Source organism: Centruroides vittatus, unplaced genomic scaffold (assembly GCF_030686945.1).
Source record: "Centruroides vittatus isolate TY-2023 unplaced genomic scaffold, ASM3068694v2 contig_694, whole genome shotgun sequence".
NCBI classification, from domain to species: domain Eukaryota; kingdom Metazoa; phylum Arthropoda; class Arachnida; order Scorpiones; family Buthidae; genus Centruroides; species Centruroides vittatus.
In genome coordinates, this window is record NW_027122438.1 from 690,123 (window position 1) to 716,732 (window position 26,610).

General features: G+C 28.0%; 1 protein-coding gene across 1 annotated transcript; it reads left to right on the forward strand.

Annotated features, from left to right (window-relative positions):
* Pgk (phosphoglycerate kinase) lies at positions 1–26,610 on the forward strand. The gene is made up of 12 exons (XM_067276445.1): positions 1–146; positions 4,347–4,397; positions 4,504–4,656; positions 7,202–7,346; positions 11,001–11,104; positions 11,169–11,288; positions 12,301–12,415; positions 14,914–15,093; positions 15,160–15,236; positions 15,846–15,946; positions 21,452–21,550; positions 26,375–26,610. The coding sequence occupies exons 1-12, from the start codon at positions 85–87 to the stop codon at positions 26,413–26,415; spliced, it is 1,248 nt and encodes a 415-aa protein (XP_067132546.1). The 5' UTR covers positions 1–84; the 3' UTR covers positions 26,416–26,610.

Here is a 26,610-nt window from a genome sequence, read left to right on the forward strand (position 1 = left end):
AAGGTCACCTTCTTGACAGACGACAGTAATCGAGAGGGATATACCGGGTAAAGTTGAATAGCAAATTATCCTGCCGAAAATATAATGGCTCTCAACAAACTTTCAATTGATAAAGTTGATATTAAAGGAAAGAGAGTGCTTATGAGGTGAGTCTTTTATTAATTAAAAACAGATCAAGTAAAAAGCACAAGCATCTGAAAGTACCGGTAATTTGATTAAAAATATATTAAAATGTATTTTTTTTTGTTCGGTTTAGTAAATACTATTAGCTGTTACATTCATCTAAACTAACTTTTCATTATTCAAAAAAATAATAATAATAATCTGGATCTTGAAGATTTGAAATTCTAGGAAAGTGAAATGTCTAATTGATATTTCTTTGTATTAATTAGGAAAAAAATGGCACGATGAAAGTTTTGCTTTTTCGTTTACCAAAATTTGCCATGGTAATATGAATTTTTCAACAAAATCGATTGAAATTTTATATTTAAAAGATTAAAAAGGATTTATTGAATCAGAATTAGCATTTGCTTTAAAATACATAAGTGCACAACTTTTAATTTGGTAGAAGTTTTTAAAAGAAGTGCTTCGTCTTTTAAATGATATCAACAAATATTTTCTTGTAATTGAACTCAATTAATGTCGGTAACTATTATTTTGGTGAAAAAGAATAGATTATTTGACTTTTTTCTTTGGTGATTTGTACATTTGCCAAAGTAAAAATAATAACTATTAATCCTTTACTTCTAAAAAATGAAAAGTATTAACAGAATTTTTTAGTATTGTTTCTTCCTTTTAATTATAAAATAAATATTTTGAATTATTATTCTTGAAGCTTTATTACCCCTTTTGTATAATTAACTTAAAATCAGCATCTAAGTTATTTCTCATAATTTCTTAAGAGACTGCATATTTTATTAGTTATGTAATAAAAATTTTATATTATTTGCAAAAATGATGATAAACAGACAATAAAAAAATGACACTGTTATTTTATTCTTACAAATATTTGATCTACATTTTTAATAAAATTATAGGTTAATATTACCTGTGGTATCGAAGATGGCGACAGGGAATTTTTTCCCTAGATACTAGACGACAATGGGGAAATTTTTTCCCTACGTTCGAGATGGCCGCGTTTCCGGTAATCTCGAGTGATAATCTCGAATCAGATTATCGAGTGATAATCTTGAAGCAGATAAACAATAAATAATCTCAAAGCAGATAAACAATAAATAATCTCAAAGTAGAATACTGAGTGGTCTAACGTTAGGAGGCTTACCCGTACTATCTGTCGCATTATGCAAATTAATAAATTTCCCCGTCGCCATCTAGTATCTAGGAAAAAATTTCCCCGTCACCATCTTCGATACCACGGGTAACATTAACCAAATTATAAGTTAGGGGTTATATAAGGCTTGTAAGAAAAATAGGGCCATAAACTACAAGGATAGCAACACACTCCCACAAGCCTGGAGATCTCTAAGGGAGGTTTAGTAATTTCTATACTCTGACAACATAACGTTGATATCCAATCTGATGGTGTATCTAACATTCTTTTTTTCAAACTCTTACTTAACTTGATGATGGTAGCTTAATGCTATCAAAAACATTTGTTTTTTTCAGCAAATTTATCGTTTTATGCTGGAGTTTTGGTTATTTTGTATTCTACAATACTATCCAGTTTTTGTGTTATTAGAAACAATTACATAATTGTCTGGAGAGAGTTAATCTACTGAGTTTGATGGAGTGATAAGGGTATTTAGGATATGTAATGTGTTAGAATTTGTAGTGCATTTCTGTCACAACACTTTTGGTCCCCTGAAGATGGGCTGTAAGGCTTGAAAATACTATGGTTTAGAGTTGGGATTCTCTATTTGCTTGATCTCAAATAACTATATTCACAGCCAAGAATTAAGAGTTTGGTAATTGCTTAACTTCTCTTTCAGTTTACTTTTAGTGTGTGGTTGTGAATAGTGTTGCCACCCGTCTGGTTGTTAATTTATTGTCTGGGTTAACAATTAATTTTGTCCTGGATTTGTAGAAATTGTGAAATTATGATAAAACAAATTCGCAGTTTCACCTTATTTCGGTATGTACTTAGACATGCATGGCTTAATCTTTGAGACAAGCATATGAATACTGGCAGGATCAACCAGGCAGACACTTGAAAGATACGTCGCCGGTGCTAGACCGTGCGATCAGCTGAAAGTTATCCAGAGTCACCACCATTTGCGGGCCTAAGCCCGATTGGTCTTGGTCTAATAAATGTGCTTGTCCCCGAAGGTCGGAGCTCTGATGCATGTATTAGCTCTAGAATTACCACAGTTATCCAAGTAGGAAAGTACAGTCTAAGGAACCATAACTGATTTAATGAGCCATTCGCGGTTTACCTTAGACTGTACTTTCCTACTTGGATAACTGTGGTAATTCTAGAGCTAATACATGCATCAGAGCTCCGACCTTCGGGGACGAGCGCATTTATTAGACCAAGACCAATCGGGCTTAGGCCCGCAAATGGTGGTGACTCTGGATAACTTTCAGCTGATCGCACGGTCTAGCACCGGCGACGTATCTTTCAAATGATAAAACAAAGTACTAGTAAATATTTTTATAAATTTACTTTATTTTAACAGTGGAAGACTGCACACACTCACCAAAAGTTAATTCGCCATCTTACACTGACATACGTCGCAACCTGAAGTTATTTCTTAATCTAAGTTGCTGCTCCTTAACAAGTCCCTAACTGGTTTAGAACTGGCATGCACGTTATTCTTTGCATGGTAAAATAACATTGTTTGAACCGAAGTCCCTGATGCATCCAGGTCAGCAATTTTGAAAAGATGGCAACTCTAGTTGTGAATATTATATAGATGCTAAGAGTATAGAGAAGTATATATGTACAAATTGTTGCATTAACTGCTGTTCCAAGCAGTATGTTTTCAGAATTGAAGTTATTTGATTAATGGAATTGGTAGCACCTAATCTTAAGAAATGCAGTCTTCCATTTTTGGAGGTTTCTAGGTAGAGTTGAGTTGTTCTAAAATCATAGAATATCCCAGAAGTTTTAAGATTAAACTCAGACAATTTTAATATTTATAATTTCTAAGAATTTAATAAGTTATTGGTAAAACCTTTTTAATTAATTAATTTTAATTTAAACAACTGTAATTCTAATATTTTCTACTTCTAATATTTTATATGTATATCTTTTTACATATAAAAACATTTTTCTAACCTTTAGCAAATATTTTACAAATGATAATTAAATTTAAAAAATTTTCTGCTGACAATAATACTTATTCATTAGATATTATAAAAATTTTCCTGGATGACATTTTGTCATAAAAAGTTTTATAATAATGCTGATTAGCAGTATAGGAAAAGCTTATTTTAATTTTCTATATTACTAAAGGGCAAATTGAGACGTTAAGATTGTTTAATATATAATTTAGTAATTTCTTTTTTATCAGAAATTAATAAAATAATTGTAAGTAATTTAAACTTACAATTGAAAAGCTCTGAATCTAAAAATCTCTTGTTTATCTATGCTTATGATACTGATGATGATTTGGATGAACTGACAGTTGCAAAATTAGAAAATCTGGCTAGGTCAAAGTTTATAGGATTCCCATAGAGCTATCTTACTTTTATTGCTTAATTTTATGTTTATAAGGATAAAATTGCATTAAAACAAAGTATTTTTATTCAAAATGTTATCAAGAATAACAAAACCAGATTTATATGAGTTAAAACTTTTTATGAATTTACTAAATTGTGTATTGAAAACATTTGGGTCAGCAGCTGTTGCTGAGTGCTGATGGAACTGTATATCATTGTCTTAGGTCTTGATGCAATAATACAATCATTAACCAAAAAACAATTGATATCCAAACGAAAACATCTGAGATGTAAAAAAATTTTTGTGAGTAAAAAATTATGACAACTTAGATGACAGTCAAATTTTTTTCTTAGGAGTTTTTCTTTGTTAATGATAAGCTTGGTGCTTTGAAGTAGTATCCACAAGGTTTTTACCTGTATTGTTTTCTACATTTTTGAAGTGCCAAGCTATCTAGAAATACAGTATATGAAAATTTATCTTCTCATGAAAATTTAATTTTAGATAAATAGATATGGATTACACATTTGGATTATGAAGTATAAACAGTAATAAAATTATTATTTGAAATCTTTAGATAAAAAATCAAGAATTTAATTACTAGCCATTAGCCATAATTCAAATATCTAGATATTTTAATTCTGTATATATATGTGTGTGTGTATGTGTATGTGTGTATATCTATATATATATATATATATTTATACTTTTATACTTTTTTGTGCAGGGTTGATTTTAATGTTCCTTTGAAAGATGGAAAAATTACAAATAACCAAAGGTTAGTATTATATTGAATTAAAAATTATATTCATTAAATTTTAAAATAATTTAAAATAAAAATATCAAAATGATATAGAATTTTATTTATAAATTTTTTCCCTCAGAATTGTTGCTGCATTAGATACAATAAAATATGCTTTGCAAAATGGAGCAAAAAGTATTGTTCTTATGAGCCATTTAGGAAGACCAGATGGCCAAAGGAAACCTAATTGTTCTTTGAAACCTGTGGCAGAAGAGTTGAAATCTCTGTTAAATCAGTAAGGATTTCTAACTTAATCTCAAATAAACTTTTATAAGAATTTAATTCTTGAAACACTTAATTTTTTAAATAAAAATATGATACTTAGCTGTTAAATGTTTTAGACAATAAATATAGTATTTTTGATAAATTCAAACATTTGATACACTGAAACAAATATGTAAAATAAAGGATTTTATTAAATTTTAAAAGAAGTAAGAACTAAAAGTATATTGTTCTAAATTAAAGATACATCAATAATAGCATTTACTGATATATCTTAGCCAATAATCAATATTTTATATGGAACCAAGCATAAAATTGCTATTGAGAACTTATCACACAGGAATATTCCTCTTAATGGAAAATTAAATAAAACTTGCTTGGTTCCAAGGAACATACAACCAATTGAGAGAATAGCAAGTAATCAAATATTAATATTTTATATTTTTAAAGCTATGGTTCCATACTGGATTTTAATATATTTGTAGTTTGATATTAGAAAGTAATAGTCCAGAAAAATTCTTTTATTACAATTTCCATAATTATCAGTTTCCTAATTATAGAAATTGTAATAAAATATACAGTATAAATATTAAATCTAAAATGTGTGTTTGTGTATTGTGTACTTGTACACACACACACACACATATACTAGTACTATAAAATGAAGAAATATTGTTGTTATGCATGTTTAAAATTCTTTTTACCTGATTTGATTAGTTTTAAAGAGACTAATTTAGTTAAATATAACTTAAATCATTCAATTAAAATGAATATAATATGATCTGAACTGAATAAAAAGATGAATAATTTGCCTAGTGTTTGAAAATTGTCGCTACATTGTGTCTGTGTAAGCAAATGAATATAACAATTAAAAAAATGATTCCAAAATCAAAAATTTAACTCTATCCTAATTTTGAATAATTCTTAAATTTAGAAATTAACAATGTTAAAAATTATTTTTAATTTGTTTTATAAATTCATATATTTGTAAGATATAATCAAAAATTATGTAAAATTCATATTAGAATTTTATCAAATAACCTTTTATACTTGAAGTATTACATAAACATTTTTAAAGTAATTTATCTTTTTTATGTCAAAAAAATTTTGTTTTTACATGAAACAAAAACTTACTATTTTACACAAATCTGAAAAAAGTGTAATTGTAAAGCCCAGTGTATTATATATACACAATATATTGAAGTTTTGTACTTGAAATGAATAAAACAATATGGTATCATGAATGAAATGTTTTAAGTACCATCTGTCTATTTTGGAAAAAGTTTAAAATAATGAAAACAAATTAATAGTTATAAAATACAACATTTTCTCATGACTTACTTTTTATTGTTTTTAAACTTTTTTCAATATATAGTTTGAATAGTTACAAATGACATATAAAGCTAATATTGCTTACAAAGAATTGTTATAAATTAAACGTGTGTAGAGTGTCATGAAGTGACAGTATATTGTGGTAGGCCCCCTGAAAGCAGTAAGGTTCCATATCTTTAACATTTGTTAAATATAAATTAAAGATAACATAATTATTTTCAATTGTGATTCAAAATAAATATAAATGAGAGATGATTTAACTAACATACAAATACATAACTAAGTAGCATATGCCCAAATTAGAAGGAAATAATCTATTAGGGACTGATAATTTATGAAGAAAAGTGATTATAAGATAGATGAGGTGAAGAGAGTCTCTCTTCACACAATATTCCATTTGAACTGTAAAAGCCTTTATTATGTATAAACCAAAAGAAAGATTAGGACTGAAGTTAATTCTAAGATCATTTATTGAATCTACATAAATTTGTAATGTCACTATAGAAAAAAAAGAGTGAAGGTATTCTTAAAGGAAAATTACACATTGCTAGTCTTAAAATTTTATGTAAAATGTAATATTTTGCCAGTAATAAAAAATAGTATTAGATTGTTAGATTGATGTTTAATTGAATCACAGTTTGATAGCATCAATATATGTTATAACTAGAGGAAGGATTTTAAGGTGCACTTTTCCAAAAATATAGCTGTTTTCATACAGATAGTTCAAGATATATATTTTGAGGCATTAAATAAAGTGAAATGAACACACTGTTGCACCTTTTTGTATCTTTTTATGAGATTAGTATATTTCTGACTTTTCCCTCTTCTTTAATGCCTCAGCACCTATTTCCTCATTTTTCTGTTTTTTAAAAGATTGGACAGAAAAATGAGTGAAAATAATTTATTTTATTTATTTTTCTTGAGCAGCTACATAAAATTTCATGCCCTTAGTCTGCTCTACAAAATGAGAGTCATGAAATGGTATATTTATCAATATAACAAAAATCACAAAGTCCAATGAGTATATATAGAAATACCCAATGATTGTCTAAAGGATCAGGCTACAATTTGGCCAATTTAAATAATTAATACAAAGTAATTTGTCACTAGAGGGAGGCATTAGGCACCATCTGTTAACTAAATTAACAATAATAAACTTTTTAAAACATTTTTTCTAATGTATTATTAATGTTTATTAGAAATTTTAATAGTTTCTTGTTATTTAGGGAAATAATATTCCTTAATGATTGTATTGGACCAGAAGTTGAATCAGCTTGTACTGATCCATCACCAGGTTCCATTATCTTATTAGAAAATTTACGTTATCATATTGAAGAAGAAGGAAAAGGTGTTAATGACAAAGGAGAAAAGGTTAGTTTTATTATTAAAAATTTTTTCTGATTTCAACATTTATAATTTATAAAATAATTTTAGTAAATATCAAATTTTTAATTATGATAATACAACTTTAAATATCTTGATACAAGCATTTACTTAAATAATTACTAAATTATTGTTACATTAAATTGTTCAAAGTTTTTAATTTAATATAACTAAAGTGACTATAAATAAAAATTCATTTTTATTAAATAAACTGATAAAAAATTAAGTTTTGACACTAAAGTCTGATCTTAATTTTCTTGAAAATTAAGATTCAGAAATAGTTATTGAGAATAATTACTTACTATATAAATCTTTGGATATATTGTGATTAAAATATAATGACTTGTAAGAATTATGAAACATTTAGATTAAAAACTGGATGACTTATCTAAGTACTATTTCAATATTTATATTCCTTCACTATTTGAAAACATTAATAAATACCCAAGATTATGTTAATTATGGTTGTATAATTAATAAGAATCATAAATAAATTATTATTTTTTTTTTATAGAGTTAAAATAAGCTTTATCAAAGCAAAATTTAATAAAAGTTATTTATGTAACTTTTCAACTAATTTATTGAATTAATTGAAAAATTATTTACTAAATACTAAATTATTAAGACAATGTATGCTACTTAATGAATATTTATTTCCAGATTATTAATTACACATATTTTAATTTTAAAGTTAAAATTTAGTAAATTTATAGCATTAATGTTAATGAATTTAATTTTTATATTCACTTTATATATTTTAAGTTATTAAATCAAAATGACAAATTTTATAACTTTATTTTGCTGTTTTATGTTATAATGTTTCAGGAAGTGCTAATTTTTTAAATAAAATTATACAATTTATTAATATAAGTTAAAAATAAATTCTGATTATATGTGAGTTTAAAAATAGTTAGAGTTTATAGTTATCTTCATTTTTAAGTTATTGAGGCTGTAGCACAAAGACATGCAACTGATAGTATGCAGTCATTATCAGTTACTATTAGCAATCTTAGTAAATGCTTTAAATATTAAACATTAATTAATTTAGTTACTTGCTAACAGTACAGTAGCTTAAATTGCTGGAATTTCTTATTTCAATTATATGCTAACTGTTGATTAAAGACAGCACTACAAAAAAAAAAATATAATAAAAATTTCAGTCAAACAATACTGAATGACTTGTAATTATTATAAATTAATAAATCTTTAAGTAATACATTTTTAAAAATTTATTTAATTTGCTGTTTTTATGTCAGGATCAGAAAACCATAATTTTCACAGAAAATGACAGGACAAAGTTCAGATGTAAACGTTTTATATATAGGACATGGATGTTATATAGAAAAGAATAAACTAAAGTAACTAAAATTAACTAAAACAAGAATGATGAGAGCTAATTCTGGCTTGAACAGTTTTGTGCAAGAGAATTCCAAAATAAAATTACATCACAAGTGCATTTGTTGTTCAAATTTTTGTTTAATTAATACTGCTATCATCTGTTTTGTCAATGGCCATGGTGGTGAAAGACTATCAATATTATCAATTAGTTTTATCAATAATATAGTAGATGAGTCTTAAAGTGGTTACAATAAATGAGTTTTAATGTATTAAAATTAGTTGATAGAGAATGTACTGTTCTATAATAAAATAGATTGAAAAGCTGCACAAGAACTTAAGATGTCTAAAAACTTTTAAGATTTGAAAAATTTACTTTTGATTTAAGTCTATAAATTTTAGATAAAAAATTTCAGTTCTAATCTTTCTCACAGTTCAGAGCTGCTGTTTATACATTTGTGTACTTTATGAAATACATTTACAACATATAAAAAAAATATACTTCTGTTCAGTCAACAGTTTTCATAAAGTATACAAATGTATAGAAAGATCTTCCTTATAGGAAATTTTAAATTATGAATAAAACTCTGAATTCAATTGACCAGTTAGTTTAGAAATAAAGAATAAATAGGTTTAAGTTATTAAATATTGTTTGGACATTTTGTCTGTTATAAGAAGAAAAATAAAATTAAAGTTATTACAAATTATTATTTATATTATTTTACAATTATGTGTATTACAGTAGAGCGTCGTTTATCTGAAAGTCGATCAACCGAAACATTGGTTAACCGAAAGCGTTCCAGTTGGACTGTGTCGTGCTGAATCGAACATTTTTGATACTAGATTGACTTCCAAAATATAATTTTTTTGTTTTTATATTTTTCAATATATTTATTTTGTTTGTACGAAATAAAGAAATAATTTTTAACGATACAATAGCCACGATTATTATTTTAAAAAATTTACGTTAGGCTTAACATCGACAAAAATTCAATGTGTAGTGACACGCAATGGAGAAAAATTTCAACATGGGCTAGGTTAATATATTTTTTCGTACATAATCGGTTATCCGAAAAATAAGTTATCCGAACAACCCCAATTGATTCGGATAAACGACGCTCTACTATAGTTTACAACAAGCTAACAGAAATAAGTTTGTGTGTGTTTGTCACAAACACACACAAACTTATTTAATAATAATTAATCAAATTAATAATAGTTTAATAACTAATTCTACTCTATGGGAACTAAAGGTTTTCTTTATTAAAGAAGTCTGGATGGTGAAGTTTGAGAAACACTGGGGTATTGCATGTCCTCAAGGAATTTCTTACAAAAAGGCATTCCAACTTTTCAAAAATTTGTCCTTCATCATAAATTGCTTTCAAAAAAATCTTGTAACATTTCTGCATCTTATCTTTTTTTAAGGTGATAAAGCAGTTTTATCCTGTTTGATTTTTTTTCTGATAAAGTGAAGTTTTGCTTAAGTAGTAAAATGAATAGTCACAATGTATGAATATGGGGCATAAAAACTTAGACACAACCATTAAGCATCAGTGGAATTCACCAAAAGTAATGTTTTCTGTGCTATTTCTTATACAAATGTGTATGATATAAATACAAATGAGAATGGGCCATTCCTTTTTGCTGAGAGAGCAATAATTGAAAAATCATATCTGGACCTGCTAGAAAACTGTCAGTCAGTTAAATCTGAAAATTATTACACTTTCTAATAAGATGAGACACCAGTATGTTTTTATTATATAAGGAAGTCTAGAAGTTTTGAATGAGACTCTCCCATGTAAATGGATAAGGTGCACTGAATCACCCTATGATCTTGTTCAATATGATTGGCCACCCATGTTTCCACATTTTTTATTATTTGATCTTTTTTGTGTGGCTGTATAAAAGGCATTACCTACATGGCACCTTTACCCTAACATCTCTGAACACTAAAGAATTGATTATGGCTGCTGTGAAAAGATAACAAAAAATCAGTTGGAGTGAGTGTAGAGAGAAATTGGACTAAAGTTTAGATGTGTGCTTTGTAACAGAAGGATCACACATTGAGGAATTGTAATGTAAAAGGTTAAATTTGAACAGTTTCATTCTTCTGGTGTAACTATATATTTTTAAGTGTTCAATAACCAAAGTTATATGCACTGATATACTCTAAAATACTGACACTCTTTTTGAATAACCTTGTATTTCTACTTGAAAAACAGATATTTTTAGCAATTATAATTATAATTATTTTAACAAAAATATTTTTATATTTATTACTTGCTGAATTTAAAATTTCATAATTAGATTAAAGCCAATGCAGATGATGTTGCAAAATTCAGGCAATCATTGACAAAATTAGGTGATGTGTTTGTGAATGATGCTTTTGGAACTGCACATAGAGCACATAGGTATTTATTTTCAATATTAATTTCAAAATATTTTTCATTTTGTAACATTTTTCTTTTGTATTAGTTCAATGGTAGGCGTAGAGTTGCCACAAAAAGCTTCTGGATTTTTGTTGAAAAAAGAACTTCAATATTTTGCAAAGGCATTAGAAAATCCAGAACGTCCATTTTTAGCAATTCTTGGAGGGTAAGTTTTCTATGGAAATTTATTTCTTTTCTATTGTAATTTTCAAAATGATTATAGTTGAGGAATAAATAAAAACATATAATTAAATTGACAATTGAACTAAATTGAAAAAGAGGAAACAAATTTCTTTACATTTTCTGTATTTTGATTTTTCTCATTTTATCATTTATACAAAGTTTATCATTTTTTAACTGACATTTATCTTCAAGCTTTCACTATTTTAGAAGAAGAAAATTTTTAAAATATTTAAAAAAATTACTTTATTGGCATATTATTCAAAATAAATTTATGGAAAATGATATAAACAGCAGCTAAAAAATGAATGAATTTAAATAGAAACTCAATTGTGTTATATCATTATTTGCAAATAAACTGTTTTTATGTAATGGATTGTAAGTTAAATCCTGTGCACAAATATATCTTGCTATCTAATATTTTATCTATGAAGTATTATTGTATATTGTCTCAAATTGCCTGCTTAAATATTTTAAATTGGTGATAAACTTGGGACATAATAAATTATAAATTAGCTAAAGTTGGTTAATTTAAATACAAAACTTTTCAGGCTAACTATTCATTGATAACAATATTAAGTAAATAAAACTAGTTAATATTTCATAAATTGTAATAAATGTTAAAAACTCTTGCTTTTTATATTGCAAAATGAAATGAATTAGAGTAAGAATGTTTTATCAATTACTAAAAGAAAAATGAACAAATTTCAATCTTGTAGATTCTTTGAAAAAAACATTTCTGGTTAAATGAAAGAACAAGTCTTTGGAATAAAGAGAAGCAATGTAAAAAAAGTGTACATAGAAAAATGCATAAAAACTGAAGATTGAAATTGTGATTCTTAAAAAATTATATTAACAAATTAAAATATTAATTCATTTGATTTTCAATTATTTATTAGTATTATTCTACAATTATTAAAATTTTTATTTGTATTAAAATTTTTGATTAAAAAGTCAAGTATTGGTCACCAAATTTCTAAAATTTCTTTTGTTTTTAGTGCAAAAGTAAAAGACAAAATACAATTGATTGAAAATATGTTGGATAAAGTTAATGAAATGATAATTGGTGGAGGAATGGCTTTCACCTTTTTAAAAGAATTAAAAGGAATGAAGGTATTAATTTTTAATATTTATCTCCAATTATTAAATTTAAATTTTATTGAAAATCTAAATTCTTAAATTAATTTTTCATTTTAAAAATACAATTCAAAATTTGTCATTTACCTTACAGGTACATTAACATTTTAAACATTATAAAATTAACTGACTCATTTACTGGCAGCAGACTTTAAGTCATTCATATATTTTTATATTTATGTTAGAATCAAAAATAATTAGCCTACCAATAGGCTAATTATTTTTGGGAAATTACTTATACACACCAACATATTATTTTAAATAATTATTTCTATCACATAACAATAATTGTAACAAGGAATTTCTAAATAGTTTATTATAAAGAATATTGTTAAATATATATTTTTTGTGTTACAAAATAGTTAGTAGTTAAATTGATTTTATGTAGATATTTCACAATTCATATTATAATAAAATATTGTAATTTATTTTCATTGTAATATTTTCTTTCATAACACTGCATAAGATTTATTTCCCAAAAAAGAATAATCAATATCTAAATGTTACATAGATTTATCTAGAGACATTTTCCCTCTCTTGATAAAAGTATCTAGCTTTTATCAAAAGAATGTATTGGTTATTTTAATTTCTAAAATTGCTTATTTTACAAGAAGTTTTTTTTTTCCTAATAGTTTTTGTTTATTTTGTATAATATCTATCAATATATTATAAATAAACCTTTTAATTTGCTAAGCAGGATATTTTGTTTGTGATGTCTGTCTTTCTCTATTGTTGTTACAGAATGTGTGTACAACTTCCACAGATTGCTTAACTTCTAATTTCTTTGACAAGTGCCAAAAATTAAAATACTGTATGTATTAATATTGGTATTTTAGTTTTGAGAATGAAAGCTAGGAGAGCATTTAAAACAATGAAATTATTCACTTCTACATATAATCCCTAATCCTCATGATTGTATTTGACTAAAGCAAGATTTGTCAGTAATGATGGTGTTGCATTCCAAGGCCATTTGTGCTTGATAATCATAATACAACTGTAAACAAAGCTGCCAGTTTTGGGAGTTAGTTGTAATCAACATAAGAGAACTGTGAATGCTGTCCTGCCTCTGCAAATTGCTTTGCAACCATGTCAGATGATACCCAGTTCTCACCATGTCTCTGTCTGTTTCTGGATAGTGGAGAGAGGCTATTGGGTCTGATTGCACCTGTCTTACTATTAAATAATTCTTGCAGGCCTGAAAAAACTCATTACAAAAAAGTAATCTATGTGTCAGTTAAAAGTTAAAAAAAATGTTTTAATTGTTTCCATTTGGGGTTTAATAATTCATAATTTGTTACTATTATAGAATAAAAGTTATCATCAGTTAAAGAAGATGCTAATTTTTTCTATGGAAATTGTTATTATTCAGAATTCTAGAATAATAATGAATATTTATATTTACCAAAAAATCACTTTACAATATTCTAAATATTTTTTTCAACTTTATATATCACTAGAAGTATGTTGTATTATGATTATATGATGTCTTTAAGTTCCATAGTCAATAGAGGAGTAATTGTTACTATTTTTTTTTCCATATAATTGTTTACTTAGATAGTAAGTAAACTTATTTGATCATTCATCATAATTGAGGAACTTATTAACTTAGCCAACTTATTACTAATTATCTAATATATAATAATTTACGTACATTGTATTTATGTTTATAACAACATTCCCTAACCACACATGGATGCACACACTAACTCCATTATTTGATCAGACTTCATTAAACATATATATGGTATCTTACACATTAAAAATGTGGAAAAAGTTAAATAAGTCTTCACATCTGTCATGTCCAATCACCAGTAACAAACAGTCTTTCTTTACAGAGATGACCTTTTTTGCAACTGCTTAGGTCTGTTTTAACTATATGGTTATACATAGCTTCTTAATAATGCATTATTAGAAGACTGTAGAAGTTTGTAGAATGCTTGATATGAGTGTCCAAAGAGTTAGATGATATCTGGCATCAACTTTATATATTCTAGAGATGACATTTAATTTATGTTTGTCCAAAACTCAAAAGCCTAAGAACTAGTTTTTTATTAAACTTTCATAAAACTTTATTAAATAAAAAAGATAATAGTTCATATAGCTAATGCAAAATATGACAAACAAAAAGAAATTTATTCAAAATAAAAATGCCAAAAGAATCATTGAAAAATTTTTAAATGTAAATACTGTGAAGAAAAAAAATTTATTGCATTCAATAAATTTTTGCAATTAATGTTATTTTTTAATGGCTTCTTATGATTATTCTATTAATTTAATTAAGAGTTTTTAAAGGTACTTTTAGATTTTAAAGATACAGTTAAATAAAGTTCATTAAAATATCTATTAATTAATAAACTTGACTATCTGGAAGATTATCATTATTGTAAAAATTTTTATATTGCAGGTCAGGTCTCTTATTTACCGACAGTATTTTTTTTAATAATTTCAAAACTGTTTAAAATATTATATTTTAGATTGGTGGTTCTTTGTATGATGATGAAGGAGCAAAAATAGTTTCTAAATTAATGGAAAAAGCAGCCAAAAATAATGTGCAAATTCATTTGCCAGAAGATTTTGTTACTGCTGATAAATTTGATGAAAAAGCTAACACAGGTACAGCCACAGTAGAAACTGGTATTCCTGATGGTTGGATGGTAAGTTTAAATCATATTTATAATTTGAATTATAACATTTATTTTTAACTGTGTCAAAAATTTTAGGGTTTAGATTGTGGTCCAAAAAGTGTGGCAACATTTAAAGCTTCAGTTGGACGAGCAAAAACAATTGTTTGGAATGGGTAAGAACATATATATATCAGAAATATCCATCTTAAAAAGAAATTTTTTCCCTGTCTATTGAATTTGACTAGCAGTATAAACATTGCAGTTTTTTCATAGAATGAATATGACATGATATCTAAATTTTGAAAAATGCAAAATTTAATTGGAACCTCAGAATATTCAGAAACAGCAGAATGCTTATATCAGCAGCATCACTAGGGTTGGTGTTAACAGTGCAATAACTTATGGTGTCACCCCCATGAAACTTTTTGTACCAGACCATACAGAACCATAAGAACTTTGAAATTAAACAGATGCAACTAAAGCTTGTGTATTTTTCTATGCTTGCTAACTTATTTTTAGAATTCTATTAGTATATGCTGTATCAATGTTAAGAATCTCATTCTATGCTGGAATTTTGCTAACCTTAATATTTACAAACTAATTAAAAATGACAAAAAAAAAAATCTAAATTATAAAAACATAACTCTGAGTGGTTAATACATCTTATTTTTCAAATAGTTATGCAAACTTTACCTTTGAAATTTGTATTTTATTCATTTTAATTGGTGGATATTACTAAACACTAAGAACTTTTCATATTTAACTTTTAAATTTTTTCATAGTCCTATGGGTGTATTTGAATGGGAGAATTTTGCTCAAGGAACAAAAGGAGTGATGGATGAAGTTGTTAACGTGACAAGTAAAGGTGCTACTACTATTATTGGTAAGTAAATGGAATTTTTTTTGATTTAATGATAGTAAAATTTTTTATTTTATAAAAATAATCTAAAAATGTAATAATTTAAATATCAAAAATAAAAAAAATTAACAAAAAATATTTAGTTATTCAAATAATATAAATATTACTTACTAGTGCCAATTTCACTGGTTACATATATTAATTTAGATAAAGAAGTTTATAAACATACAGTAGAAACTTGATTATGTAAAATGCAATTATCTGAATTTATTTAAAAAAAACTAGAGTATGTAGCATTGTACATACTATAGAATATAATACACAGAGATTAAACTCTCCATATAACTGGAAATTATTATGTAATCTGTCAATTGTAGTGCTGCAAATCTAGATCATTACTTTGAAATATAGTAACTGCATTATAATATTTATAGTTCATGATACTTTAAAGGCACAATACTTGATGTATCCAAACTGAGCTTAAGTACCTCGGTGTCATCATTGACCAGACCATTTGCTGGACACCCCATTTAAGGTACATCCGAGACAAGACGAACTTTGCGATAGTGGGACTGTCGTGGCTGGCCAGAGAGGACTACGGGCTGCACGGTGAGGCAATCCGGACCATTTACAAAATGGCTCTGGAGCACAGGATCTGCTACGCTGTGGTGTCTGGTGGAGGAACTTTGCTTCATATTAGCTAAGTAGGACCCTACTTAGCATCCAGAGACCTGCCGCCCTATGGGTCACTCATGCCTACAGAACTGTGTCTACTGACACGGCCCTGGCTCTAGCTGGGCTGCTACCTCTGCCCCTGGTGGTCAGCCAGGAGGCAGCCTTCTACTGACCACAGTAGAGGGAATTGAGGCAAAGCACTGTACTCAGATGTTCCCAGCCATTAAACTCTCATGTCGGTCAGACATATGGAGAATCCACCCAAGCCTAAGGGTTAGAATTGACTGGGATGTCGGTGAACCAACATTGAATGGTATTGAAATATATATTGACGGTTCGAAGGAAGGTAGCCAAGTAGGCGCTGCGTACTGCATCTATAATGACGGAGTCTTAGTGTACAGTTCGTCAGTCAGACTGAACGAGGAGGCATCCGTGTTCCAGGCTGAACTGGTGGCTCTCTCGGGCGTCTCAGTGGATCCTACAACATCCAGGTCCTGAGCCGGTCACGGTTTACTCTGACAGCCAGTCGTCGCTTCAGGCTTTAAGTGACGGGTACCACAGAGACAAGTTGGTACTAGAGATCAGAGGTAGGGTACTGAGGACAAGGCACGAACAACACGTTGCTCTGTGTTGGGTCTGAGGCCACACCGGGATCCCGGGTAACTAGCGTGCCGACCAACTGGCCAAGGCAGGAGCCAGGGGCCCATTTGTAACAGAGAAGGTTGCACCTCCAGCAAGTTACATAAAAGGTACTCTACTGCAGCGATCAATGACTCACTGGCAAGAGCGCTGGAACCTCAGTACAGTAGGTAGGTCAACCTACGCCTTCGTGCCTGATGTTAGCCTAACTCCAATCAGTTGTAATTGGAAGCTGACCCAGGTCCTTACGGGACACAGGAAGTTCCCCCACTACATGTCTAAGTTCGGACGTGTAGATGGTTGCTGCTCCTGTGGGTGCCTGCACAGCAACACGAGGCACTATGTACTTGAGTGCCCCCACATGGAGGAGGTCCGTGTGAAAGCTAGTCATATTGACTGGACAAAGCCTGCAGACCAAGTACTTAGAACGCTTGCAGCAAGTAAAGGAAACTATGAAACTTTAAAGGAATTGATGGAAGTAGTCTTGAGTCTCTCTGACCTCTAGCCTAGTGTTCACACTGGGCAGTGTCCCCCTTGCAGGGGGACCTCACTGCCCGTTCAGAGAGTAGTTTTTTTCTATGGTAGAGTACTCTGGAGTGCGGCCTTGACCGCATCAAAAAGGATGTCAAAGTTAGAGGTTTGTATCTGAGAGCAATGAAGGCAAGGAAGGCACCAGGGTTGGTGGTCCTCGGACCCACCAGAACCCAAGCCCGAGCCAGAGCACTTACCCCAGGTCCGGCTTTCATTTGGCTAAGAGCTCGGTGCCCACCGGGCGATGGACTGGCCTATGATTAAAACATCATCTCTTAGTACTCTGTAGTGCCATTCGGCGGAGCAGAGGCTATTACTTAGAGTTGATTAGATGAGGTATCCAAACTACTAAAACAAGTTTTTGGATTATCCAAAATTTCATTTATCCAGAAAGTTTCGTGGTCTTATCAAGCTTGGATAATTGAGTTTTGTCTGTCTGTCTGTTAATTTGGTACTATAGTTTTCTTACATTATTTAATCATTCACATTGCTGATATGTAATTTAATTAAGCCTTTTTTTTCTTGTACATCAGTACAGTGATGCCTGATACTTCAAATTTAATTTGTTTCAGGAGGCCATTTAAACTCTGAATCAATTTTCCATTGTTTCTAATGGGGAAAGTGAATCAATCTATTTCCTGACCCTAAACAATACCCATTTCAATAAACTTAAACAGCAAATACACATAATTTAAGATAAAAATAATACAATTAGATGCTCCAAATAACAAATTAAACCATGAAAACAAAAAATATGTAAATACTATATAATAAAATGAAAATTGCATTTACTGCACCTTAGTGTGGAGTGGTGATGTCCCATTTCTTAAGGTCACTACACTTACAAATAATCTTATTGAAGCTGATATCAGCAACCAATTGCTTCTTACGTATCCTCCTAGAGTGGATACACTAAGAGGATAAATTAGAAGCAAGCACTAGGAGATTTTCCATCTCAATAACGTGTGATATCTTGGAGGTGAATGTTGTCACACCTTTACTGCTTTTATTGCTTCCTTGTTTTTAAGAATGGTGCACCCATTTAACTTTGGCATCTTAAACATGATCTGTCTTGGATGTCATGATTAATAGGTAGGGATTTTATATATGTAAAACCAAACACCAAAAATAAAGCAAAAAAAAAAAAATGAAAACACAAGAGTAATGAAGGAAGTATTTTCAGTGAGAGCAAGAGACAACTTGGGCACACAACAGATGGCATTTACATAGTGAGCATATTTTTTCACTGTATGTGCAGTTTGAATATAGAAGCTTCATTCAAACTTGAGGTCAAATTTCTCTCAAAATTAGTGTTTGAACTCTGGAATGTTTGAAGTACAAGGTACTACTGTATTTGCAGAATAAAATCCTGTTTTATTTTTCAAAATAATTGTTGATGTTATAATATGAATCTTTCAAAAAATTCTTATAACTCTATTTACATTGATATACCAATAGGTTTCACATAAGTATATGTATTTGTAAAAATATGTATGTAGTATAATAAAATCTATAAAAAATTGTATACCGATACTTATTGCTGATGTCTTTCCTACAATGATTAGCTAGATATGTTACTGTTTATGGAAGTTTTACATTTTCTTAGAAACATTTTTTGTCATAATCTTGACTCAGATGTGTGTCCAATGTATTATTGATAATGATGCAGTCCTGAAAAGTGTGTACCAATCTTTAAGTACCTTTGACTTTCAACACCATCCTTGCACTTCCCAGAATTTATAATTAATTAATAAAAACAAACATTTTCATCACTTACCAAGTAAAATTCCAATTTCCAACTTTATCAAATTGAAGCTAGGTGTGTGAAACCTGATGCAGGCTTATGAAATATACATTTGTTGTTATTTATAAATGCAAGGATGGTGTTGAAAGTCAAAGGTTAATCATAGTTTTAGTTATATTTATTTTTACAGTTTTACTAGTATTAGCTCATAGTTTTATACAGTTTAACCAAAATAATTTTATTACTACAGTTTTACTTACTTAACGCCATGGTTTTAATAATTAGTTATTCTAGCTGTCACTATAATTTTTAGAGCATTGAAAAGGAGCATTAAGCCTGAAATGCATATCCTTACTAAATTATAGAAAAACTTTTTCCTGTGAAATTTGTTCTCAACAGCAACATTGTGCTAATTCCAAAGGACATAGAACCTAGTTCTAGTTATTTAATCATTGTTTCTTTAAGTATTTCAACTTAGCATCTAAATACTTGAATTTTGTTTGAGGATTTCAAAAACTGCCTTGACATGCACTGTAGTGATTTTGATTGCCAGTTTTGAATTAAACTCATCTATAATCAATTGTTGTTGCAGAAGATTGTCAAAATTTTAACAGATATCACATTAGCCCATTTTCTTAACTCATCTTTAGAAAAAATACAGTAGTAATTGATGATGATATTGAAAAATAAAAATGAATGATTTTTTTTCCCCCAAATATTAATGGGTGTTGGGAAAATTGCTATGGATTATATTAATATCTATATTAATCAGTTACATGATAGAGATTAATATAATCCATATAATCCAAATCTCTATCGTGTAACTGATTAATATAATCAGTTACACGATAGAGATTTCTTTTTAGTCAAAATTCAATAGTTTGTTTGTATTTAAAATATTTTAGTTTTGGTTTCTTTAGTATTGATTTTAAAAATTCTCATTATTTTGTACCTCTAAATTTTTAGTTATGTTTTTGGACTGAATCAATCAGGAATTCTGAATTTTCTCTTTCCATTTGAATCTAGGACTGCTAGATGATGTATTTAATTATTAGTTTTTTAAATTCTGAAATTTTCTTGCCAAAATATTTGGCAAGAAAGAAATAGAAAGCTAAATAAAATACAGTCAAACCTGCTTTTATGCGGTCTTTTTTTGTGTGATTTTTTTATGCGATTTTTTATTTGTGCGGTTTTTTTGTGCGGTATAGTTGGCGACTAGTCTCGTGCGATTTGTCATGTCTCACGTTGACTTATTATAGCAATATTATTGCATGAATATGCGAAAAATGAAATAATTTATTTTTTAAGTCAACAAAACACCACCTGGTCAAAAATATGTAAAACAGACAATAGAGGAGACGATGCAGTCAAGTGCTGACATCTGTTGTCAATAAATTCTATTTCGTACGGTTTTGAGTTATTTTCTATGTGAGACTTTTTTTTATGCGGTCCCTATTGACCGCATAAAAAAAAAATATTTTTTAAATTGTGTTGCGAAAACTATTTTTTATAGCCACTCGTAAAGTTTCGTGCGTTTTTTTAATGCGATTTTTTTTATGCGGTCCCTATCCACCGCATAAAAACAGGTTTGACTGTACTTCATATGTGAATATAAGTATTTTGAATTATCAGTTGTTCAATTTGACCAATCCAAGGCAGATTCTCTAAGGGAAATGTATATGGCTATTTATATTAAATTATTATCAGACATTCTTCAAGATATATCCATAGGAAGTTATATATTTTTAATGTCATCAAGTAAATAATACAAATTTGTTCAAAGCTTTAGAGAAACATTAAGTGAGCTGGCAGAATATTGGATGTTTCCTAAAGATCATTTTGAGTTTTCATTTAATAGTTGCATTTTTTAATACATTATGTTTTGATTATATGATTAATATCAAGTTGTTTAAAACATATACTATGATTAAAACTTTTAGGTGGAGGTGACACTGCAACATGTTGTGCAAAATGGAAGACAGAGGATAAAGTTAGTCATGTTAGCACTGGTGGTGGTGCTAGTTTAGAACTACTAGAAGGTAAGTAATAGATAATTTATAAAATTTTATATTTGAGTAATTTTAAGATATTAATTTCAATGATCAAAGTAAAAAAACATAAAATCATCATATCATGTTAATTTCTATTTATAACATAATTATCTACACTTGTTGCTGATCTTTTTATTAAAAGATATTTTACTTGAAAATATCAAATTAGACACTATGTAAATATTTTTAAATGATGTAAAGTTTTTTTTAAATATTTACAAACCAAGTTAATAATAATTACAAAAACATGCAGAAGTGTTACTTCTGGCCTGCTGCTGATAATTATTCAATTTGAAGGTATAGTCATTACAGTGAAGTAGATACAGATGATTGTACTCTGAACTGATACTTTCAAACAGATTTTTAGCAAATTAAAATTTTTGTCAATTTTCAAATAATTTAATGTTGTATTAAAACCAAGTGAATTGTTACAAGTAATCATACATTTGACTTACATGAACCAGATGCAAAGTTATTGTGTTGCTTCATTTTATCAAATGTTATTAGTCACACTGATATTAATAAAAAGTCTTATTATTAGATTATAAACTGATTTAACTTGCAGATGAAATCAGAGAGATTGATTCAATCTATTGGTTCAAAAGAATACTTAAAATAATTCTTTTGAACCAATAGATCTGCAAGTTAAATCCGATTGCAAGTCCTATTAATAGATTGTAGTCACAATAGACTAATACTAACTAATTATCATATGTTAATCAAATGAAACAGTTATAGACAGATTACTGCAAATAACAATGGAATGTATTAGTATCACAAATATAATTTGTAAATGAAAATCATAAATTATTGAAAAGAGAACGTATTAGTTTAAAATCTATATTTTACATATGATTTGAGATAAATGTTAATAAAATAAAGCTAATTTTTTTTTTATTGTAAGTGTTAAAAATCCTATTCACCAAAAGGGTGTTTTTTCCATATCCATTGTGGATCTGATCAGACTCACAATGAGGGTGGCCAGGTGGTAAGGGATTGGACAGATCACCCATGAAAATTCATGGAGGAGTTTCCTGTATTTTATCCTGGATATCAACTACTTTAAGCTAGAAAATGACAGCTAATTGGGGTTTTTTTCCATTAGGCAGACTGCAACAAAAAAATTGGTCAGAACTTCAAAATATGAAAAGTATAGACTTAGTATTTGCTTCATTTTTTGAAATTTACTCAAAATAAAAGGACAAAGAAACAGAAAATAAAATATATTGGGTTGAGTCATAAATAAGTTTGGTTTTCTAAACTGAAATTTGTTTACCAATAAAATGTACAATAATAGACTTTTAATATTCACAGTCATTATTGGTCAGATGACTTCTTGCCATTTTTTGAGCCTATCAATTCCTTTTGCATAAAATTCTGGTAGTTTTGAATCAAAAAATTCCTGGATGAATTTCTGAACCTGGTCATCATTTTGGAAGTGTTGCCCCTGTAAAGCATTCTGTAGTGCCTGGAAAAGATGAAAATCTGTAGTTAAAAATCCAAAAATTTTTTTTGTGTGGGGCCTGGCATTGTCATGCAATAAGGTGATTTTTTTTTTTTGTTAACAAGTGCAGGATACTTTTCTTGAAGTTTTAGCCAAAGCTGCTCTAATTGTTGAATGTATACATTTACATTAACAGTTTCATTGCATTGCAACAACTCGAAATAGATAAGTCCTTGATGATCCCAATCATCTTTGTCAAACCATTGTCTTTTTCGAATGACATTTTTATATGTGATTCCACATTATCTGTAACAATTTTAGTCAAAAAAGGTTCCTCTTTATGCCAAGAAAACAAAGTAGCAGCTATTCACCTTCTGTCAGCCTTATTCTGTGCACTGAGGTTATGCAGAACCCAAACTCCCATCAAACTCCCAACTTTTCCTAGTTTTTGGAAGTGACAATTGATGGTGATTGGGATGTTTGCAGCTTCTCCCTTGTTTGCCATGGATTCTGCTCAATCAGGACCTTTAAAATCTTTTAAGGACAAATCACTAGAATGAAATTTTGTAAACCACTTTCAAACTGTGCTGTCTGAAATTACTCCACTGCCATAGACATTGCAAATCTTTTCTGTTATTAAACTCCCACAATATGATATGGCATATGTGCACTTTCAAATGTTTTATTTTAATGTCCAAATGAATTCAAAAACAATATTTTATTACATTATTGACACTTTAGTGTTAAAATTTACATTTATAGACTATTTGCTAATAGTCACTAATAAAACTCAGTTGAAGGGCCACATCATCTTGCAAGTATTTGACAGTTATTTACTAGCTGTAAACTGAACTTATAAATCAAAGATATTTATGACTCAACTCAATACATTCATATCTTGATATTCATATCTTCATTTTTAATTTTAGTGATATTTTTGATAATCAGAAATTAATTTTGTTATGATAAAATGGAAGGAATAACTTAATAAATTTCATAAATTTAAGTTTTAAGATAACTTTAATACATTTATATTTTTGTAGTAGATTATAGGATTTATTAAGGATTGATAAATAACTTTTTTCCTTTTTTTCAAAGTTGAATGGTTTTACAGTTGTAATTTAATAACAGGATAATTTATTTTTAATGAAGTATCTTATTTTAATTTGACAAATTATGTTTTTAATAGTTAAAGTTTATTAATGTTTGTAATATAATAGAAAATATAAATATATATTTGAAACATTAATAAACATTTGTTAATACAAATATTTACTAATTGTTTTTAATTGAATATTCTTTCTAACAAATTATTGTTTTCAAGTTTTAAAAGATCAATTTTACAAACAACTTTTTTAATTAGAAAAGGCTAAACCATTTTAACTATTTATTTTTGTTAAAGAATATTCAATTCAAATAGATTAGTAAACATTCTCTAAAATTTAATCATTTTTTAAAATTTCTCTATTTATTTTTCATACTGTACAATGTAATCTTCTAAAAGGATACCTGATTACCTGGTTAATAGTATGTACCCAATATCTGGGTATACCAGAGTACAAAAATGGGTACTTAACATTCAGATGCTACTGTAGATAGTTTTATAAAACATTATAGGCAAAATATACTTTGACCAAATTGTAAATCACTGACAAAACAATCCATTACAATAGACCAGGAATCACATTCATTGATCATCATTGACAAACAAAATAAAAATTGTAGAATTCTGTTGGGACGACAATTATTTTTAAAAATAAATTTGAATATAAAATCTGAAAGTCAATAAATGGTGGTCCTTTTTAAACAGATTTTATCTTCAAATTTATTTTTAAAAACAAAAATTTGTAAATATTTAGAATTCATCCATAAAAGAAAGCATAATAATTATCTTATCTGCAGTCCTTTCTTGCACAGCCATCATACCACATACATTACACAAGTTTAGAAATTCTAGATCTTAATAACAGCACATATATCACATTATAGAAAGCAGCTATACTAAATTTATGTCATATAAACAGGAAATTCTTAAATATCAGAGCACAAGATATCCGGTGTCAACATAGATACCATCCACCAGTAACACAATAAATGCTATAATCAACTCAAACAATTTGGATATTTTTGAAATCAAAATAATTTTCTCTGACATTTTTCATTGAACAAGCAATTGATTCTACAACTTCAACTCTCTACCCTATAAGGAAGCGCAAGTATTGTAATAATCAGGCCATCTAAGAGATTGCTGAAATTGTTTTGTTCATACAATTACTGTTTAGAAAACATTATGCAAAGATTTATTTCACTTTGTGTTCTGGCTCAAAAGTTATTTAATAATTAAATTTTATAGGAATGTTACTTAATATAAAATGGATGCCTAAACAATTGGTTAATAAACTTCATTAAATTGTCACATCTTGCTTATGCAATTTTTGTTAGAAAAATTATTTGCTATAATTTTTATCAGCAGCTAAAAATATATTTTAAATCATTTTAATTCTGTTCACCTCAATGTACATTGTACATAAAATATTTCAAAGTGTAACTATTGAATCAAATTACAGTCAAACCTGTTTTTATGGGGGGGATAGAGACCGCATTAAAAAAAAATGCATTAAAAAAAATCTCACGAAACTTCACGAATGGCTGTAAATAATAGTTTTCGCGACACAATTAAAAAATATTTTTTTTATGCGGTCAACAGGGACCGCATAAAAAAAGTCTCACATAGAAAATAACTCAAAACCGTACGAAATAGAATTTATTGACAACAGATGTCAGCACTTGACTGCATCGTCTGGTCTATCGTCTGTTTTACATATTTTTGTCCAGGTGGTGTTTTGTTGACTTAAAAAGTAAATTATTTCATTTTTCGCATATTCATGCAACAATATTACTATAATAAGTGCATTTATGCTATAATAAGTTTATTTAGCTATAATAAGTCAACGTAAGACATGACGAATCGCACGAGACTAGTCGCCAACTATACCGCACAAATTAAAAATTCGCATTAAAAAAATCGCACATAAAAAGAGCGCATAAAAACAGGTTTGACTGTATATTGTTAATAAATTGTTGAATAACATCATTTTCATCTAAGTTGTAAAAATCTAATATATTTCTGTGTTTAAAAAACAAAATTCAAACAAATTTCTGTATTGCTTTAGAAATTTTTGGAATAATTACTGTGAAGATGTGTTTAAAATAGTATATTTTTATTAAATAATATTTTTACTAATTTCCTATAAATTTCAAAGATCTTAAGGAATGCAAATGAATCTAAACTTAGACTAAGATATATTTGGTTAACATATATAACAATAATTTATTCCAGTATTTAAAAAGATTTTTTAAAATTTTAGGTAAAACATTACCTGGAGTTGCTTATTTATCCAATGCTTGAAGATCTGATTATGTTCTAAATGTAAACTATTTTCACTGCAATTAGGAGATGTGAAAATTGTTATTTAATAAAGATTTAATAATATGTTTGTTATATAAGATTGTTGTTTCAAAATAGTGTTAAAATTTTAAGTGGAAATACTGAATTTTCTTAAATGTAAAGATGGGAGGAAATTAAAATAAATAATATAAATAA

What these genes read in the sequence shown, in the direction of transcription:
- Pgk (XM_067276445.1), top strand. Translation starts at nt 85, where the DNA reads ATGGCTCTCAACAAACTTTCAATTGATAAAGTTGATATTAAAGGAAAG. An exon ending in TTAATGACAAAGGAGAAAAG is followed by an intron (nt 7,347 to 11,000) that starts GTTAGTTTTATT and finishes TTTCATAATTAG; the next exon opens with ATTAAAGCCAATGCAGATGA. An exon ending in AGGTGCTACTACTATTATTG is followed by an intron (nt 15,947 to 21,451) that starts GTAAGTAAATGG and finishes TAAAACTTTTAG; the next exon opens with GTGGAGGTGACACTGCAACA.